Genomic DNA, 21734 nt, shown 5'->3' on the forward strand with positions numbered 1-21734 from the left:
AAAAGAAAAAAGAAAAACCTTGAAACCTTCAATCAGGAAACATCTCAGTGATTCTACTTTTAGTTTTTAGCTTCATTTGTGCAACATCTGATATGTGATGTTGGATTTCTGCATGAAATACAATATTTATGCAAACTATGAACCCAAACGTATGTGAGAATCAGCCGCCTACTTCTTTAGCCTCCTTTAGAGCCCTGCAGACCCACGGGGGCCCGGCCCCTCGTGTAGATTCTGGCTCACTCCCGATCTGCATGTATAAGGCCACGGCTGGCCACATCTGTAACAGCTGTTTTCACAGTATGAAGCCCTTAATATGACGCTATGGTGATCTGGAAAGCTTCAAACACAAAAACTGAGTTGTTTTAGAGGTCAATTCATGCAAAACCACTGATGCGCATTCCTGTTGGGGGCAGTTTTTCTTCAAGCAGTCTCTGTATTTCCCTCTACAACAACTCTGTGTGGTAACGTTGTGTTATTATCTCATAGCGTGGTGAATGTGCAGGTCACAACTTGTCCACCAGAGCGTTTTGGAGTTGTTGGATTGTGTATTGGCAAATTGGCCCATTGCCATAATCGCTATAGTCATAGCAGTAGGTTCGTTACCTTTAATTGTCGGCGCAAGCTATTTTTAGAACGGCAGAGCAGAGCCGTGAGCTGCTCAGAGCTACGCTACGGAGGCTCATTATGGGATTTCTTGGTTTCCCTCATCAAACTCATCAAATACACAATCCAGAGGCAAATACAGAGACTGCTTGCCGGAAAACTGTCCCTGAAGGCAACACACATCAGCGGTTTTGCATGAATTTCCCTCTAAAACAACTCTGTGTGGTAACGTTGTGTTATTATCTCATAGCGTGGTGAATGTGCAGGTCACAACTTGTCCACCAGAGCGTTGTGGAGTTGTTGGATTGTGTATTTGATGAGTTTGATGATGGAAACCAAGAAAATCCCATAATGAGCCTCCGTAGCGTAGCTCTGAGCAGCTCACGGCTCTGCTCCGCCGTTCTAAAAATAGCTTGCACCGACAATTAAGGGTAACAAACCTACTGCTATGACTATAGGGATTATGGCAATGGGCCAATTTGCCAAAAATGTTGAACTATCCTCAGATTTATATATTTGACACCTGCAGAGAACACTGTAGATTAATTATGTTAACGACAGCCATCTTGAATTTTCCTTGAACATCTTTTCTCTCTGAATCAGCAGCAGCAGCAGTTTGTTTATTTCACATGAAGCTCCAGATTCCTGCTACAGTGATTTAATCAGCTGTGGTCCTGAGCAGGCAGGTGTGAAAACACTGGTGAGAAGATCATTTCTCACTTTGTGCTGCGTGTGTGTGTGTGTGTGTGTGTGTGTGTGTGTGTGTGTGTGTGTGTGTGTGTGTGTGTGTGTGTGTGTGTGTGTGTGTGTGTGTGTGTGTGTGCGTGCGTGTGTGTGTGTGTGTGTGTGTTATCTCCACGTCCTCGGGGTTCGATCCTCCTCCTGTGAATCCAGGCTTTTCTTATTCCAGCTGACAGTGAACGTCTCACAGCAGGAAACCGATCCTCCATCGACCTGCAGAGTGAAACCAGAGACACGGCCAACATCTGGACGGACGGACATCTGCAACATCTGGGACATGACACAGCAGCTTTTAATAACTTAACTTCTTCTTTGTCTTCGTCTCCCTATTCTTCTTTTTCTTCTCCTTCTTCAGATTCAGATTAATTTCTAGATAAACTTGTCCAAAATAAATTGTTTTACTGAACTAGTGTGGTTGCCGTGGTTACAGGGTTCAGGTGACACCTGCGTTCACACCTGTCAGCCTCTCTCCTGCTGACTTCACCAAGGAGATAATCTTTATTACACAAACACACACACACACACACACACACACACACACACACACACACTCTCACCTGGATGTGGTGTGTATTCCCGTGGTGCGTTCACTTCCACGCTCACACGTCATCATCGGCTGTGTGTGTGTCCAGAGTGACCCAGTACAACAACTGTGTGTGTGTGTGTGTTGTCCTGCAGCTCTCGTGAACATATGGTGATTTACATACGCAACACACACACACAAACACACAAACACACACACACACACACGGCGGCTCAACTCTGCAGCTCCTGTGAGAATAATGAATTAAATGAGAAGCATCACGTTCTCTCTGCAGCAGGTACATGTTTCCTGTATAAACCCTCCTGTTGTCTGTTCTCTTCCTCTGTCCTTCCTTCCTTTTTCCCTTCCTTCCTTCCTTCCTTCCTTCCTTCCTTCCTTCCTTCCTTCCTTCCTTCCTCCCTTCTTTCCCTTCGCCCATCCTTCTGCTTCCTTCCTTGACCTAATCTGTTCCTTCCCTCCATTCTTTCCTTCCATCCTTCCTTCCTTTGTTCCCTACTTCTTCTTCCTTCCTCTTTTGATCCAATTGACCCAATCTGTTCCCTCCCTCCATCTTTCTTTCCTTCCTTTCTTTCTTCCTTCCTTCGTCCTTCCTTCCTTTTTTCCCTTCCTGCCTGCCTATCTTCCTTCCTTTTTTCCCTTCATCCTTCCTTTCTTCCTTTTTTCCCTTTGTCCTTCCTTCCTTCCTTCTTTCCCTTCGTCCTTTCTGCCTGCCTTTCTTCTTTCCTTCCTTCCTTTTTTCCCTTCGTCCTTCCTTCCCTCCTTCCTTCCCTTCGTCCTTCCTGCCTGCCTTCCTTCATTCCTTTTTTCCCTTCATCCTTCCTTTCTTTCTTTTTTCCCTTCATCCTTCCTTCCTTCCTTTTTTCCCTTCATCCTTCCTTCCTTCCTTTTTTCCCTTTGTCCTTTCTGCCTGCCTTCCTTCTTTCCTTCCTTCCTTTTTTCCCTTCGTCCTTCCTTCCTTCTTTCCCTTCGTCCTTCCTTAACAACAGGAGGGTTAATACACACACACATCAACACACACACATACACACACACACACACACACACACACGGGGTTGCAGTATATCCTCCTGCCAGATAAACTGTTCCCTTCATCTCTTGCAGAGCTCCCTGGTTACATCTTATCATACATGTTCTCAAACTGCCACACTTTTCTATGAGAGCGTGAGTGTCGGTGTGTGTGTGTGTGTGTGTGTGTGTGTGTGTGGTCCTGTAACAATGCGAATACACACACATACACACAGAAAGAGGACACACACACAGCTGTTAGTGCTGGCTGTGTGGAGGATGTACAGTCAGGTAAAAAAGCCTGTGAAAGGGATTGGGGAGGATTTGTGATTCGTCACATGCTCGTAGCACAGGATGTACAGTCAAATGTAAAGTGACAAGCATCGCAGGACTGTGGAGCGACAACAAAACCAATGTGCAGGGAACAGATAGGGAAAAACAAGATGTCAAATATTAAGACAGCGACAACAGGACATGATGTTTCCCCCTCACAATAAAACACCAGGGTTTAAATAAATAAAGCTGTGCGCCACGATGTCCCAATCTTGTATTGTCATTAATTCCAACAGAAATATTTTTAACCATTTATTCAGCATCTAAAAAGAATTTGTTTCAAGTGTCTTTGTGTTATTTTGTGTTGTATTGCGTTGTTTTGTCTTATTTTTAGTCGTTCTGCATCACTGCTTCATGCATAGCTATGATATGAAATGGTTACACTTGCGTGGTCACCCGTCCCCCCACCGCATGTCGTGTCAAGTTAATTTGTCGGTAGAGGACACCTCTACCGACCTCAAATAAATTGAATTGAATTGAATTGAATGGAGGAAAGTGAATTATTTATATGTACTTGTGATAATATTAGATATTTAAACAGCTAACAGTCATATTTAACATTACAAAAGCTAGTTGGTGTTCGTGAATGTTAGTTGACGTTACCTAGGAGATCTGTGTCAAAATTCCCAGAAGAGATGTGTCTTGTAAAAAATGAGTCTAATATTTACTTTGGTGACTATGGAGCGAAAGAATCGAAACAGAGCTCATGAGTCTATTGACCACTTGGACGCACAATGTAGAGTGAAGTTGTACGTCCGCTTTACAAAGTTAAGGTCCGTTAACTTCTGACTTTGGTAACACTTTATAATAAGTACACACGACACTATTAATCATTAGTTAAGCATTTATAAATACTGAATTCTTCATTTATAACGCATGAATACTCATTAGTATGTAGTTTATAAACACAGTTGAAAATGTTTAACTCATACGTACGTTACATTACATTGTGCAAGTGGTCAACAGACTCAAACCTGCTGCTGCTGCTGCTGGTCTCCTAAAGGGGGCGGAGTCACGGTCTGTTGGTCTCCTAAAGGGGGCGGAGTCACGGTCTGCTGGTCTCCTAAAGGGGGCGGAGTCACGGTCTGTTGGTCTCCTAAAGGGGGCGGAGTCACGGTCTGTTGGTCTCCTAAAGAGGGCGGAGTCACAGTCTGCTGGTCTCCTAAAGAGGGCGGAGTCACGGTCTGCTGGTCTCCTAAAGGGGGCGGAGTCACGGTCTGCTGGTCTATTCAATTCAATTTATATAGCACCATATCATGCAGAAGCAGTTCAGAGTGCTTTACATATAGGACAACATATTAAAAGTAAACAGCCTGTGCATATTCTCATTTGTCCAGGTCATAGTATCTCAAAGGAGGTTAAATCGAAAGCAACTGGACAGGTGAAATAACTAAATCCAGTTGCTTTCGATTTAACCTCCTTTGAGATAAAAGTAAACAGCGATAGATACACAAAAGTTCACAAAGACATTTAAAGAAATGCAATGGTCTGCTAAAGGAGGCGGAGTCATGGTTCTGCTGGTCTCCTAAAGGGGGCGGAGTCACGGTCTGCTGGTCTCCTAAAGGGGGCGGAGTCACAGTCTGCTGGTCTCCTAAAGGAGGCGGAGTCATGGTTCTGCTGGTCTCCTAAAGGGGGCGGAGTCACGGAGAAACCCACGTGACATTGATACAGGAAACTGATTCGTAGTGGAGCCTCTTGGTTTCTAAACCGTCTTTGGTTTAGCCATTTAGCAGTGTAGTGTTGTATCACTAGTGTGTGTGTGTGTGTGTGTTTATCACATTGATAGAAACTGATTTCTGAGCTGAGTTTCACATCCACTAACACGATCGAGTTTACATTAGCTTGTGTGTGTGTGTGTGTGTGTGTGTGTGTGTGTGTGTGTGTGTGTGTGTGTGTGTGTGTGTGTGTGTGTGTGTGTGTGTGTGTGCGCATGCATACCAGAGACCAGAGGCTGTAGCAGCAGCTGGAGTCGGAGGAGGAGGAGGAAGAGGAGTCTCCACCCTGACACTGATGGATGTGCGTGGACAGACGGGGACAGCGGCGTCGGGGGACATCGTGTCTGCAGCAGCCGATCGATCGTCCTTCGACAATCTCCTCCACCTGATGGAGTCAACGGGGGCCACCTGTGGCCCCGGCTCGCTCACTCACCCACCCACCCCTCCTCTGCACTCGTTTATGATTTTTGTCATATGTGCCTCCTCCTCCTCTTTCTTTAACCTCATTCGTTTCCATTTTCCTTTTCTATTTGCTCTCCGTCTTCTCTACGCCAGCGCCACTGTTTGGTTTTAATAATAACCTTCCTCCTTCTTATTCCGCACTCGGCTCTAAAAGCTAGTTTCTCTCTCTCTCTCTCTCTTTCTCTCTTTCATCTTGTCTTTATTTCATCCATCATCCACTCTCCCTTTATATTTCCCGTCTCACACCATCTCACTGTGTTTTCTTCTTCACATGTAGAAAACAGCTGGCTTTCATGCCTGGGCCTCCTCCTGTTCTCCATCTTCTCTCTGTGGCAAACAGCATCCTGCAGAGAGCCTGTGTGGCCAAGAACACACACACACACACACACACACTTGTACACACACATACCTGCACACAGGCACACGCATACCTATGCACACACATACCTGCACACAAAGTGATGATGATGTGTTCTTCTGTGTTTGAAGGAGAAATGTGACAGAAACATAAACGTTAGCATCAGGTTTACTGTGTTTGATAGTGTGTGTGTCCGTGACTGTGTGTGTGTGTGTGTGTGTGTGTGTGTGTGTGGTGTTTGCATTGTCCACACTCACACACAGTGATGTGTGTAGCTGAACCTACAGCGCCCCCCTGAGGAGGACCAGTGTCACTACAGCTGCATGTTTATATACTGTACATACCTGCAGGTCATCTATTCACTCTGACTGTCTGTGACTGTCAAAATAAAAGCATATAATAATGATAATATTGTAAAGAAAGAAATAGTTGAAAATAAGTAATATGATGTCATCAACAGGAGACCAAAGAAGAGCAGCATTCCCATGATTAAAGTCACAGATTTCTTTGGTTTGCAAACATTTGTGAAGAAAACTGATATTTTGTTGTCCAAAATAAAATAAGATTAATAGGTATGTAAATTATAAGTGGGTCTATTTGCAATTGCAAAGATATTTACATTGTGTGCAAACAGAAAAATAAGAAATAACATTCAAATTAAAACAGAATGAGGTTTGGAAATACCTTGCACAGAGCAGCTGCATCATCACATTAGGAAGCACTGTTAAAAAATGACACATTGTCACTTTAAAAAATTGACATGATTTGTTGTTTTGACTGTGCTTACATGTCTAAATCCCAAGATCGACATTCAGATCATAAAAAGCAGGTTTATTTTGTTATTTTTTAGCTGTTGAGCTGTTTTCTGGTTTATTTACTGTGGAGTGTGAATTAAGAATCTGAATGTTATTTTATTTTTATGTTTTTTATAATTTTTCTTTTACTTTCCTTCCAACAAATAAATGCTTCCTAAATAAGACGTATGTTTTTCTTTTCCTTTGTCTTGTAAGCTGCTTCAACATTTTAAATCTTTGTATCACAAAATATGCCTTAATTGTTTGTAATTTGATGCTACTTCAATAAAGAGAAAAAATAATTTGTATATAGCCTTGTTACTTATTATTACTCATTACTAATTATTATTTCTGTATGAGAATCAGTTCCAAGAGTTAATTGTCTTTGCGAACAACCACTGATCCAAAAAATCTGATCACAGATCGATTCTAGTTCTCATTTGATTTAATTATAACTGACTACATGTTGTTGGAGTATTGACGGAGATAATCAGCGGTTTCAATCTTAATGAAGAGAAGGTGACACCGTCCAGTCGATCGATGAAGGAATGATGTTTCATAATGTTTCATAGTATATTATAGGCTATATATTTATTTATATATTGGACGTTACAGAGTCTCTGTGTGGATCAACTGAAGCATTTCTAAAGGTGGGAACACGACGTTCACAGTCACACACTCAGTCTGCTCGACCTCCAACATGAATCCGGAGCGGAGCAGCTGCTGATTGCTGATGAGATGTTAAACTCAGCTGAGCAGCAGCTCGGCGGGACGACATCATCAAAGGTCAAGAGTCGACCACTTCACTGTCAGAGCTGAGAAAAGGGCAGATAGATAGAGAAGCTGCTCCGGCTGCAGATCTACTCAGGATTTACTTCTATTTAAAAGGACATATTTTCACATTTAATATTCGGTAACACTTTATTTGATGCCTATCTCTATAACACATTATAACCATACTTGTAATGAGTTATAGTTATAGCACTGTATATAAACACTCATAAATGATCATAATGCTTTATAAACAATAATAACACACTATAAAGCATTTTATCATGACTTATAAGCTCAGGTATTATAATATGTTATAATTGTTAGTAACTCGCTGACAATGCCCACATCGATAATGCATTATTAATGTAGTTATAATGTGTTATAATTGGCTTATAAACATGTATAACTATCATTATAAACACTCATTAATTATCATAAGGCTTTATAACAATAAGCATAACACATCATAGAGCACTGTATAATGGCTTATAAGGTCTTAGTATTATAATAGAGTTATAATGCTTTATAATGTGTTATGCTTATTGTTATAAAGTCTTATGTGATTAATGAGTGTTTATAATGATAGTTATACACGTTTATAAGCCAATTATAACACATTATAACTATATTTATAATGCATTATAAATGTGGGCATTGTCAGCCAGTTACTAACAATTTAACGTATTATAATACCTGACCTTATAAGTCATGATAAAATGCTTTATAGTGTGTTATGATTATTGTTATAAAGCATTATGAGTTTATAAAGTTATACAGTGCTTTATAGTGCATTATAACTCATTATAAGTATAGTTATAATGTGTTATAGAGATAGGTGTCAAGTAAAGTGTTACCTAATATTCTTATTTTTCATCTTAAACTCTTCTGTGTTTGAATCTGGTGTTAATGGCTTAATATAAGAGCCCCACCAGCTGTTTGTGGAGTTCAAATGATTAATTTAAGCTGATAAAACACGTCCTCATTAGACTTACTTCACTGTGTTCTTCCTCCGCAGCGTATTACTCTCACCTGAGCAGCTTGTTAGAGGAGAAGCTTTTACTTTTACTTCATCACTCCACTTTTATTATGTCATATAGCTACACAGATGCACACTGCGCTGGATAACGAGGCCTGAAGACGCAGCAGGAGATGCAGATGAGATGAGGAAAAGTGGGTTTTGTTGTTTTTTGCCTTCAAAGAGCAGCTGAAGTTCACAGAACCTGAAGAACAAAACCTAAAACATAAGTAGGTGTTAGAGAGACAAATAACAATATAATGAGTAACATAAAATGATAGTTGTTTTGTTGAATTCAATGTGAGAACAATTTTTAGCATCAGTGACACCGGTGCTGTTGAATTGTGGGTGTTTGCTGCCCTCCATTGGTCACACTGAGTAAGTACAACACTACAATTGCCACATAGAAAGTTCATCCACTTTTATTTTATTTTACATGGTGGTGTAACAGACACATGTTCTGGTGAATCTGATGTTGTGGATCCAAGACTTCAACCAGTCTTTTCTTTTCTTTTCTTTTTTAATATTTGCTCAATTTGTTTGGATTATATGATAAAGCTAAATTAAGATCCTTTGATATTGTTTTTTATTATTTGGGTTCATTAATAAGGATCACCAGCGAGTTTGTGAATTCTATGTGATATCAAGTAATTTTGACTTTAACAATTTAAAATATTAAAGCAGAAGTAAGCGATCCGGTCGTTTTGGCTAATGCTGTGTTCCAGGCAGGCTTTTGAAATCGTAAATTACAGCTTCAAGTCACAACTTACGACTTTGTAGCGTTCCAGGCAACCCACTCGTGTTTTTCCGACCTGTTTTACCTGTGAAAAGTGCACTATAACGGCCACTCGTAACTTCCAACCCGTGAACTCGTACCAGATCAAACTGGTACGACTTCACAGGTCGGAAAAACACAAGTTACGAGTTGCCTTGAACGCACCATAACAGTCCTCGTCCCTACGTCTCCACATGCACGGCGTCCCTTGGCTGCACACACAGCCAGGGGTGCAGATCCGATGTCAGGATTGGGGGGGGACACAAAAGTGATTTTTTTTTTTTTTTGCCCGTATGCAGCTCATAACATGCGACCATAAATAACAACTTGGTAGAGGCTCGCCATATCATTCAAAAAGTACTGCACAGGGAATTATTTATTGTGCTTACCTTTCTTGTTTATTTGTCCTAAACAGCCAACAGCACGTATCACTAGTAAATTATAATTTTAAGGGTCTCAGACATATATCTGCTCACGTTCTTATCTTTCGCCTCCCTCCGACCTTCCCAGATCCCCAATTCTTCTCCCCATCTCCCTTTTCTCCCAGTGTATGGGACTACTTTATACATGATGAATTGATATGGATGAAAATCAAAATATGAAGCCTTAAGATTGAGGGGGTCGTTTTTTTTTTTTAAAGCCTGTTGATGTCATCAGCATCTGAGTAAGAAACTACCCATTCATTTGCATCGTAGTGGAGGAGACTGGAGGTGGAATGTGGAGTCAGAAATATATTTGTCAAACATTAGGCTATGTTCCACCATTTCAATCATTTCTTTTTAGATGTGAATCTAAAATGTGAAGAATGTGAAGTCTGAAAATACATTTCTTCAATTTTGAATAATTTGGGGTATTTTTTATTGGGGGGGACAATTCATGTTTTTCAGAAATTGGGGGGGACATGTCCCCCCCGTCTTCAGAAATTGGGGGGGACATGTCCCCCCCGTCCCCCCCCGGGATCTGCACCCATGCACACAGCCCTGCATGCCGTTCTCTCTCCTCATTGGATAAAAACTGTAGGATACGATAAATGTTTTCTCCTCGGCTCAGAGCAGAGCAGAGTGACTGACAGACCCGTGTTTCAGTCCAAACACTCTATGTAAGTGATTGCTGTCGGAAGATATAACTATTTAAGACTTATATTAACACAAATATATCACTTACTTCTGCTTTAAGTTTTTACTTTCTTTTTCTTCCTTAAAGGGACAACGAGGAGTTTCTCCATCGGCAGAACAAAAAATTAATGTGGATGAATCTACGTTACCACTTGTTAATGGGCCCATTTTCGATAAATATATTGTTGTGTCTCTATCGTTATTTTGTTGTTATTATTAGTGGTGGTGGAAATGCTGGGCGAGCCGACCAGCGTTTCCTTACTTTCGGTTTCATGGCGAGTCATGAGAATAACGCCGCCGAATCACCGTTTATGGTCGGGACTACGACGGTATGTGATCGTCCTCGAACCTCTGACTTTAATTCTTGATGAATGAAAACATGAGTCTGTCTTGCGCTGGTCAAAGAATTTCACGGTGCGGAGGCTCATAAATGTAGTGTGAAAGCGCTTTGCTTTTCCAAAACTCCTCGTTGTCCCTTTAAAATAAGCTGTATCTTTAAAAAAAAAAAAAATTGCATACCACATTGCCCGTGAACGCACCAAACCGCGCGTAGTGGCAGGTTTTCCGAGGGCACTTGAATGCAGCACAGGCAGATGGCGGCCTATGGACAGTTTTAACTATGGTTTTAACAGAATGGATTCATTAATTATAAAATATATATAATAAAATATATGTTTAACGTTGTTTCACTCCCTCAGTGTATCACTAATGTTCTACAGAGACACACACACACAACACACCAGACGCTGAACAGAACTGGACCAGACCAGAGCGCTCTGGACCAGACCAGCTTTGACACTTTCTGCTTTGTGTTGCCATGACAACTTCCTCTCCCGCCGGAACAAGAAGTCGTCACTGCCGGTGGAGAAATGACGTGTCGCCCCCTGGTGGCAGCTGAGGGGGAAATAAACAATGCAATGTCCAATCAAAGAGTTCACATTATTATATTATATTATATAATATTATATTATATTATAAGTCGTTTTATTAATCGTTGTCATTTATTGAGGTTTGGAGAACAACTGTTATATGCAAATATCTTGTCATAGCCAAAATTAAAGGACATACATTTACATTTATGTAGAAGCTGGAGACCCATAATAATCTATATATATATTTAAAAAAATCATTAAATATTTGTGAGTTAGTTTCTGAGAAAATGACCACTCTAGTTTAATTTCAAATGTCTTATAAACACAAAGATATTAATGTTCATTCTCTCATTTTAGAATAATAGTAGAACAATTGATTCATAATTGTAGCTCTATAACTGTTTTAAATAAGATTAAATTCAACCATAGAAAACATGCCTTGAATGAAATGAAATCTTACTTTATAAAATGTAGTTTAACAAAAATACAAACTATTGCACATTTTGTGCTACTCTTTCACTATGAAGTCTTTCATTATTACAGAAAATTATTTATAGTTATAGTTATTATATATAGTAAAAAATCATAATTAAAATTGACATAAGATTTTAGAGGCCTTGTCCCCTGTTTGAATATAAAGCTTATATTTTACATTTTTACAAGCTTTTCACTTCGTTTTTGATGCAGAATCTGACTATGGAAAGTAACTTGAGGTAACTTGAGTGAAGTAAACTACATAGACCAGACTATATACTGTGAGTATGTGAGACATGAAGAGTGCAAAGAGGATCAGTCTCTTGTTATTTACATTCATGGATTAACTGACTGTGTTTATCTGCAAGGCTCAACTCAACTCAACTCAAATGAATGGGGCTGCAGTACCTCGGAGCTGCCGCTGGTGGTGGCGGGGGGGCGCTGTTGTCGCTGGTCCATACCCATAAGCGGGGGAGGGAGTGAGAGGTGCATGAAATGGAGAAAAATGGCGGATCATGTGCAGGTAAGCCAGAGGTTTCATGTTTTGGTGTAACCGACAGTTTCTCTCCCAGGAGCGTGAAATGAAAACGGGTCCGAGCGCCGGGTCCGTGAGCGGGGCAACGGAGGTACTGTGCGCCGCGGCCGCTGCGTGCAGCAGGGGGAAGCGGCGGCGGCTGTTGCTGCTGCCGCTGGTTGTGGTGCTGCTGGTGGTGGTGGTGGTGCTTGCTGCTGCTGCTGCTGTCCGGGCGGTAAAAGGAGAGGATGTGTCCGCCTGTGTTGTGTTGACTTGCGGCCTGCTGGCTGGCTGGGATGGATGGATGGATGGATGGATGCTGGGGCTAGCTTGTGCTATTAAGCGAACTAACTAACACACTAACTGTCAGGCTAACGTTGGACTGTCGGAAATAAGTCTCACTGTGAACCACAGTGTGAATATTTATTATTTATTCATCACATTATAACCGACACTTTGTCTTTTTTTATTTTTTATCTTTTATTCTCCCGCGCAACCCTTTAGTTAGCATGCTAGGCTAGGCTAGGATAGGCTAACGGTAGGTTAGGTTAGGTTAGACAGGGCTAGGCTAGGCTACGCTAGGCTAGGCTAACGTTAGCTCCTGCTGCTCCCCAGGATCCCTCAGACGTCAACTTCTCCCGCCCGAGCCCCACGTTTGTTTAAAAAAAAGACATGGTTCATGGTGTTTTTTTTAATTATTAGGACTGTTATTTGTCTAGAAAATCATAGCTCCGTGTCCTCGGGGCTGTTACCCACCCACCCGAGCCGAGAAATGCTGCCGGGCGGCCGGTGAACACGGAGCCGAGGTCACGGCGGATTTTGTTGTTTATGTGCGTTACCAGGCAGTGCTGCTGTGTTTTTAACTAGCAGCTAGCTAGCAGCAGCAGCTCCGACACATGTTTAGGGGGGGTGGTAAAACGAAAGAGGAGGTGTAGTGATAAAAAGGAGGAGCGGTGATGATGGGAAGTTTTAACCGCAGTGTTTCTTTCTCCCTCATCGGTGCTTTCACCTGTTTCCCCGGAGCAGGTGAACTACAACACCTCAGCGCCGTTAGCCGCGGATGCTAACCAGCTAGCTCCAGTGTTATTGTTGTATTAGCAGGAGCAGCAGCAGTAGCATCCTGCCCTGTGTTGTGATCTCTAGCTACATCATATCACATCACAGCCAGTAACTTTTATTATATATGTGTGAAATAAACCCCCAGCCTCCATGATCAGTCATATCAGGTGCTGGTTGGTTGAATATTATGAGGTGGTTGACAACAATAACAATAACATCAGCAACAATAACAACAACAGTCAGGGTTCCCCCACGCGTCCTGGAAAACCTGGAAAATGGTTGACCAAAATCTCCAGTCATATTAAACGCACAGAAAATGAGTAAACGAAAGTCAAATGTCCGGGAAAAAGCTGTAGTTGTCCTGGGAAATTATTTATCACATCGTGTCATCAGCTACCAGAGCTCTGTTTGACTTATTCAGACCCTGTTAAGGATTTCTTTCTATTCTTTTCTTTTCTTTTCTTTTTTTCAAGTGCCTTGTGAGAAAATTAGCAACTGTGTAGCAGCTGTAAAAGTCCTGGAAAAATGATTTCAAAGAAAGAGTGGGAACCGTGACAGTGGAGGTGGTGGAGATGAGCAGCTCCCAGCTCCATGTGATCAGCAGCAGCAGCAGCAGCAGCAGCCTGCACTGTGTTGTTGATCTCTAGCTACATTATATCACATACAGACATCCAGGCTGCCACTAAATGGAAGCATTTTGCCCCTAAACTTTCAATTTTCATCTACTTGTGCATGTTTTTTTTTTTTTTAATACACTGGTGAAATGTGGAAGAGGCGACTCAAAGACTCTGTGATCTGTCATTACAGGTGTCAGGACAATGTGTGCGTGAGCATCATGAATGAAAAGGAAATGTGAATATTTGCTTTGCGAGCCGATTTATTGTGTGCACCCCTAAAGTTTCTGCTTGCGCTCCTAAAAATTAAAATGTTACGCTCCACTGTGCTTTAAAAAAAGTTAGTCTGGAGTCTCCATGATCAGTCAGGTCAGGTGCTGGTTGGTTGGTTGAACATGAGGCGGTTTCAACTTAACTTTTTTGTTTTTCTAGGAGCACAGTGGCTCCCTAACTTAAAATTTTAGGAGCGCAAGCAGAACATTTACTGTACATCGACTTGCAAAACAAATGTTCACACTTCCTTTTCATTCATGATCCTCACACACATTGTCCTGCCACCTGTAATAATGACAGTATCAGGTGCTTTGAGTCATCCCTTCCACGTTTCATCGGTGTTACAAAAACAAAACAGCAACAGAAAATTTACAGGTTGCACATGTGCCAAGTAGATGAAAACTTTACATGCACTGTCTCCGATTTTGGGGGTAAAATGCCTCCGTTTAGGGGCAGACTGGAGGTGGAGAAGAGCAGCTCCATGTGAGCAGCAGCAGCAGCCTGCAGCCTGATGGAGCAGCTGCATCTCTCACTCTCTCTCTGTCTCTATGGAAGTTTTCCAAACAAGTTGAATTACATTTTTTAAACTCTAGAAAAATCTCCAAAATAAATCAGATGGATGAGATACATAGCTATAATTAAAAATCACAATTTTCACCACTTTGTTATCTTTATTAAAACTTATACAATACAGTAACGAGCAATGATGATGTCACATTTATGGCTGCAGCAGCTCACGATTCCTATATTCATTCCTACATATCGGTTTAATCTATTTAATTATATTTCTATGCGTACGTTGTTCAGTTCTGTAAAGTGTCTGAAAACCATTAACGACACATGTTTTACTCTCGGTCCAAACCTGGGACCAGTAAATGTTTGGTTTTCCATTTGGGAGGGAAAAGTCGCTTCATCGTCAGGATACATTCAGATTAAAACCCTTGTGATTAATTAATTAACTAATGGATTTAATATTGGAATAGATATTTTTGGATCATAAACCTTATTTATTATTATTATTATTTATTCTGTTTTCTCTGCTGCTGAGCGACGACACAAACTGTTCTGCTGCGTCTCCGTCAGGAACTCAAACCTAAACTGTGTCTCTAATGTTTAATTCATGTCACACAGAAGAGACGTGTCCCCGCCACGCCGTCCCTGGAGAATAAACACCTGTTGGTGTTTGAGGGAACCTAGAAAGGTTTATCTCTGTTCTCCAGAAGATATTTCCTATAATCCTCAAACCGCTCCTACAACATCTGGATTTAGTATAAGAAAAATAAAACATCCTGTCGTCCTGCTGCACATTAACAAGGTTTAAATCTGTTCCTCGGGTCGTGACTGGAGATGACTGCAGCATCTTTATATGGAAAATTAAAATAGTCAAATATATATATCGATATAAAATAGAAAGAAGACTTTGAGGAAAAGGGTAAAAAATCATTTGTAACTTGCATCAGACTGATTATTTTTCATCCTGACGTCGTTTTGGACATTGAAAAGTTGTGATGTGTATTTACTTTTTCAGAAATACAGATGAAACAATCGATTAATTGTCAACTACTGAAAATAATCTTTAATTTCAGCTTTAAAGGGATATGCTAACATTTTTTTTCCCGTGTCTTGCCTCACTCTTGAGTCCATGACCAGCAGATAGACACCATCCTTTTGACTGTGCGTGCAGTAACAAGGGAGATAGAGCCGTATCACCCGTAATTAGCTTAGCTCAAACACTGGAAGTGTATGGGTAGTGTTAGCCTGCCTCCTACCCGAGCCAAAATCAGCAGTCAGAAGCTGATTTCATTTTAGCTCTAAACTCTGTAAATATTTCACTTTATCCACATTTCAAACATTTTTAGGAGAGAAAGTAGCCGTTTAGATCAGCAGTGTGTCGTTAATTTGTCTAAATACCAGCTGTTTACAATTTTGTTCTGACAAATTCGGCGCTACTCAAGCTAGCCGTTGTGACCAACGCACTTCCGGTTACTTTCACAAAATAAAACACCTGTTTCCCCTTTACATACAGAAAACCATGACGATAGAATTTGTGCTTTTACTATGAAATAGGAAGCTAACCTACCCTCGATGTAGCTAGCTTGAACCAAAATAAACCGTCTTTGCTTGAACCCTTCGTGTTGACCGATCTCGTTGCGTTAGCGGCATTTGACCGCTCAAGATGCCTTACCGGAGAGTTTTGTCAGCTCTGAGACCAAGATCGGCCCGCTGGTTTCTGTTTAGAGTTGCTGAAGAGTTTCTCTGATGACTTTAGGTGGAGGCAGGCTAACACTACCTATACACTTCCAGTGTTTGAGCTAAGCTAATTATGGGCGATACGGCTCTATCTCCCTTGTTACTGCACGCACGGTCGAAAGGATGGTGTCTATCTGCTGGTCATGGACTCGGGAGGGAGGCAAGACATGAAAAAAATTTTTTTGGCGTTATCACTTTAAATGTGACTCTTTAAAAGTAAACAATGCACCTGCTCCGTCTGAACTGTGACTGTGAGTTAAAACCATGATGTAGATGTCATGATGTTTTCAGCAGCGTCAGTCTGAGTCTGTTCAGAGGCCCCAGGGTTTTTTTCTCTCTCTGTGTGTGTGTTTTATGACCGGACCCAGATTTACAGATAAGACAAAGAAACCACATCTGTGTGTGACAACGACAACTGTGTCTGTTCCCCCAGTTTATCTCTGCAGCAGCAAAAAAAACAAAAAACAGCGCTGGGTGATGATGATAAATAAGTGATAAGTGAGAAAAGTTTAAATTTCCACCGAAAAGTTTCACATCAAAAAAAAAAAAGTTTTTCCAGTGTAAGATTTCAGTTTGATTTGTCTGCGCAGAAGAAAAGAGACACGTTTGATCAAACTACTGATTAATTGACGGATAATTAAATAAAATAATATTGTAAACGGACACAAAAATGTACAACTGTTACACTCTGTTTTGATTTCATGTGTAATTAACAGTAATTATTTGTGTTTGCTCTGTGAGGCCGAGCTGAACTGATTCCACTTCACTTCACTTTACTTCACTTCACTTCCTGTTCAACCTGATTTTTAACAGTGAATATCAGTCGGCAGTGTCTTTTTTATTACAGCTCAGTTTAGTGCTTAAAGTGACTATAAGGAGTTTCGGAAAGCGGAAGTGTTTTCACGCTACGTTTCCCATGAGCCTCCCAGCGAAAGACGGATGAAAGCGAAAACATTTGCCAAGAATGTTTTTTCATTGATCAAGAATGAAAGTCGGAGGTTGGAAGAAGACGATCAGATACCGTCGTAGCTCCGACCATAAACGATGCCAACTAGCGTCCGGGAAAACCGAAACTAGGAAATGCTGGGCGAGACGACCACTAAATAATAATATCAAAATAACTATAAAGACAAAACGATATATTTATCTAAAATGGACCAATTAACAAGTGGTAACGTAGATTCATCCACATTAATATGAGACTCTTTTAATAACCAAATACAAACTCCTCGGTGTCTCTTTAAATATAGTGTATTTTTTTTTTTTTTTAGATGTTTTATTAAACTTTTAGTCAGTTAATTATAAATTAATCAGAATATTTTCTCAGTGAAGTGACGGATCAATATGTCGTTCACGTCTTTAAACGTCCAGTTCAAAAAACTATAAATAAAATACAATTTAAAACAGCTTTAAGGCGACTACGTGCTTATATTTTAATAAATTCAACAGAACAACTATATTTTATCACACAAAAGGTAACACTTTAAAATAAGTACAATAAGCATTAGTTAAGCATTAAATACTGAATTCTTCATTTATAACACATGAATACTCATTAGTATGTAGTTTATAAACACAGTTAATGTTTTACTCATCGTTGATCAGCACTAACTGTATTTATAAACGACATACTAATGAGGATTAATGCATTATAAATGATGAATTCAGTATTTATTAATGCTTAACTAATGATAAATAGTCTGTACTTATTATAAAGTGTTAAAGCAGAAGTGAGTGGTCCGGTCGTTTTCGCTAATGCTGCGTTCCAGGCAGGATTTTGAAATCGTAAATTACAGCTTCAAGTCACAACTTACGACTTTGTAGCGTTCCAGGCAACCCACTCGTGTTTTTCCGACCTGTTTTACCGGTGAAAGTCACTATAACGGCCACTCGTAACTTCCGACCCGTGAACTCGTACCAGATCGAACTGGTACCACTTCACGGTCGGAAAAATACGAGTTTCCTTGAACGCACCATAACAGTCCTCGTCCCTACGTCACCACATTCACGGCGTTCCTTGGCTGCACACACAGCCCTGCATGCCGTTCTCTCTCCTCATTGGATAAAAACTGTAGGATACGATAAATGTTTTCTCCTTGGCTCAGAGCAGAGCAGAGGGACTGAGAGACCCGTGTTTCAGTCCAAACACTCTATGTAAGTGATTGCTGTCGGAAGATATAACTATTTAAGACTTATATTAACACAAATATATCACTCACTTCTGCTTTAACCCACAAAATGTTCTATGTCATTGTAGGAGGAAGAAAACTCAACAGTCCGAAAGAAAAGTTACAGTGCCAAAGTTCAACCGGAGTCGTCACACATTAACAACTCTACACACTCACTGTTATAAAGAAAGAAGCACACACACACACAGTAACTTCAGACTGTTACTTTTAATTCATCCTGTCACAATTATGACGTCATCATCGCCTGATCGCAATTATCTTGCATCATCGTTGAAATCGTTCCATTCATCTGGATGAAACCAACAGATTTCATCACCGTTTCCTCGTCGTTGTCCATCGTGTGAGGTTCGACTGGTCCTCTTTTAATGACATCATCACGCTGCGTCCCCTCCTTCTTCTGCTATAGTTTAATGACACATAGGTGGAGCCACAAACTTTTTATTTTTAATATTCGATGAGCATCTATTGACATTAGCATCATGGATATAAATGTCTCTTCTTCTACTTTATAAGTTGTATGTGTATTCAGGGTTCCTACGCATGTATGGAAAGTATGAAAAAGTTTGGAATTTGATTTTATACATTTCCAGGTCTGGAAAAGTATGGAAATATATTTATCTTAATACTTATCTGGGTTTGGTCTTATCTGAAGTTATTTGGGTTCATTATTTTGTATGTGCTATTATACCTAGCTACAATCTCCAGGAAATGACTTGGTTACATAATGGCATACACGTTAAGAATAATGAAAACAAATGATTAATTGCATGCTTTTTTTTATATTATGCACATCTATTTCCTCAAATATCACAAATAATTAGATTTTTTTTAACCGAGAAGTCTGGAAATTAGGGTCTGGAAAAAGTATTTGAAATTTCAAATGTGTAGGAACCCTGTGTATTACTAAACTATGTTTTAGGCTTATTACTATAATAGTGGCACCAAATGATAAGAAAAGGACAATTAAATTATTAATCACCATTATTTATATGGCAATTAATCATCAACTTCAATGTCATGACTCTGACAGCTCTTTAATAACAAAAACAAATCGGCCTTGTCAATTTTGAGAAAAATAAATCACTGTGGTAATATATAATGTTTGTTTGTTGTATAATGTTTTCACCATCAGCAGCAAACTCACTCTGCTTCTGGATATAATAATGATAATAATACATTTTATTTAATGCACTTTACATTTGAAAACAAATCTCGAGCTGCTGGTTATAAATATCCGTCTTTGCACATGGTTGAGTGAATGTAAGCGATCGAAACAAGACAGTTTATTGAGCATGTGTCATTAGTTTAGTTTAGTATTAAGGCAAAAATAATTACAATATCAATATACCCTCTCTGCCACCATCAGTATTTAATTATTTGACCATTTCTCCGGGATTCCCAGAGAAAAACTGAAACCCCCAGACAGTGTCTGTCTGGTGCTGCGTCTCTCCCTCATCCATCAGCTCACTGAGCCTCAGTAACTGGGTTTAGTCGCTCGCAGCCTTTTTATTAACGGTCATTGTTCTGGTCATGTGACGACACCAGAAACCTCCTCCTGTTACTGTCATATAGTCACCCACACCAAACCTTTCTTTATTATTATTATTTATTTATTAATTTTATTTGCCTTGAGAGAAAAAAAAAAGTGACATACAACTCCTTAACAGAGGTACGAACAAACGAGAACCAAAAATAAATACTTAAACAATAAATTAATGTTCAACTCTGTCCATATGTCATTGACCAATGGAGTATATGCAATTAGAAAAAAGTCAAATGCCAACAAGAAAAACAAAATTCTGAACAAATATACACCTCTGGAGAAAAGAGAAAGATACAAAATAAAGAACAATAATTTAAATAAAACGTATGTTAGAATAACCTGGGAATAGAGGCAACAGAATGAAACCAGCTGGATCACATGTCTCTTTAACTTTGGCTGTAGAATCTTCTGACAGACAAATATCATAAAACAATACGACACCAAACCGGATGGAGGCGTGATAAAGAAAGAGCAGCGTTGTACTTGGTTTTTTTTATTCTGCATATTGACACGGTGCAGGTGGCAGCAGCAGCCGTGACGTCACACAGCTCAGATTAATCGCTCTAATTCAACACGTGGCCCAGAGCCAGACTCAGGTGCTGCTGCTCAGGTGAGCTCACACAGGACAGGCAGGAAGATATTCATATTATTATTATTAATAATATTATTATTATTAGAGCCAGAGTGATATTGGGGAGGAAAAAGTCCTGATGATTGATCGATCAGCCAACGTTCCTCATCTTTACATCGTATTAACTGATTCTGGTTGATCAATAACTGAGTGGTTTGATCGTTAACATTATTATTATCAGCATTTGTTTTTTAGTTTTTGACTTAAAGTTAAACACACTCGTTTATAGACAGTTTACAGTTTAGTTTTTGTCCTGAAACATCATATTTTCTATTCACAGACTCTACGCTGTCCTGCTGTGACATGATCCATATTGTCTGTGTGTGTTGATACAGAAAGTTTGGCAGAAAGTGACATTTTATTGTCCAAAAAACCCCAAAAGTTCGTTTTAATATCCATCGTCACTCAGTCTGAACCAATCCAGGTGATTGATTATCAAACACTTAAAGGGATAGTTCAACATTGTGGCAAATTGGCCCATTGCCATAATCCCTATAGTCACAGCAGTAGGTTTGTTACCTTTAATTGTCGGTGCAAGCTATTTTTAGAACGGTGGAGCAGAGCCGTGAGCTGCTCAGAGCTACGCTACGGAGGCTCATGGGATTTCTTGGTTTCCCTCATCAAACTCATCAAATACACAATCCAACAACTCCAGAGGTAAATTCATGCAAAACCATTGATGTTCGTTTCCATCGGGGGCAATTTTTCATCAAGCAGTCTCTGCATTTTCCTCTAAAACAACTCTGTGTGGTAACGTTGTGTTATTATCTCATAGCGTGGTGAATGTGCAGGTCACAACTTGTCCACCAGAGCGTTGTGGAGTTGTTGGATTGTGTATTTGATGAGTTTGATGAGGGAAACCAAGAAATCCCATAATGAGCCTCCGTCCTTAGCGTAGCTCTGAGCAGCTCACGGCTCTGCTCCGCCGTTCTAAAAATAACTTGCACCGACAATTAAAGGTAACGAACCTATACTGCTATGACTATAGGGATTATGGCAATGGGCCAATTTGCCAAAATGTTGAACTATCCCTTTAAGTTTTATTTCAGTTTTAAACCACTTCCAGAACGTTTTAGACATG

General features: G+C 40.2%; 1 protein-coding gene across 2 annotated transcripts in view; it reads left to right on the plus strand.

Annotated features, from left to right (window-relative positions):
- The first annotated feature begins 12059 nt into the window (after positions 1-12059).
- Positions 12060-21734, plus strand: part of xpo7 (exportin 7) — a 42032-nt gene continuing 32357 nt past the window's right edge. The window contains exon 1 of one of the 2 annotated variants that reach the window (XM_083982856.1): positions 12060-12103. In XM_083982856.1, coding sequence (XP_083838982.1) covers positions 12071-12103 — 33 coding nt within the window. In that variant the 5' untranslated portion in view covers positions 12060-12070. The remainder of the gene's footprint in view (positions 12104-21734) is intronic. The other variant, XM_083982857.1, reaches the window with a different exon arrangement.

This window comes from Trachurus trachurus (assembly GCF_905171665.1).
Source record: "Trachurus trachurus genome assembly, chromosome: 12".
NCBI lineage: Eukaryota > Metazoa > Chordata > Actinopteri > Carangiformes > Carangidae > Trachurus > Trachurus trachurus.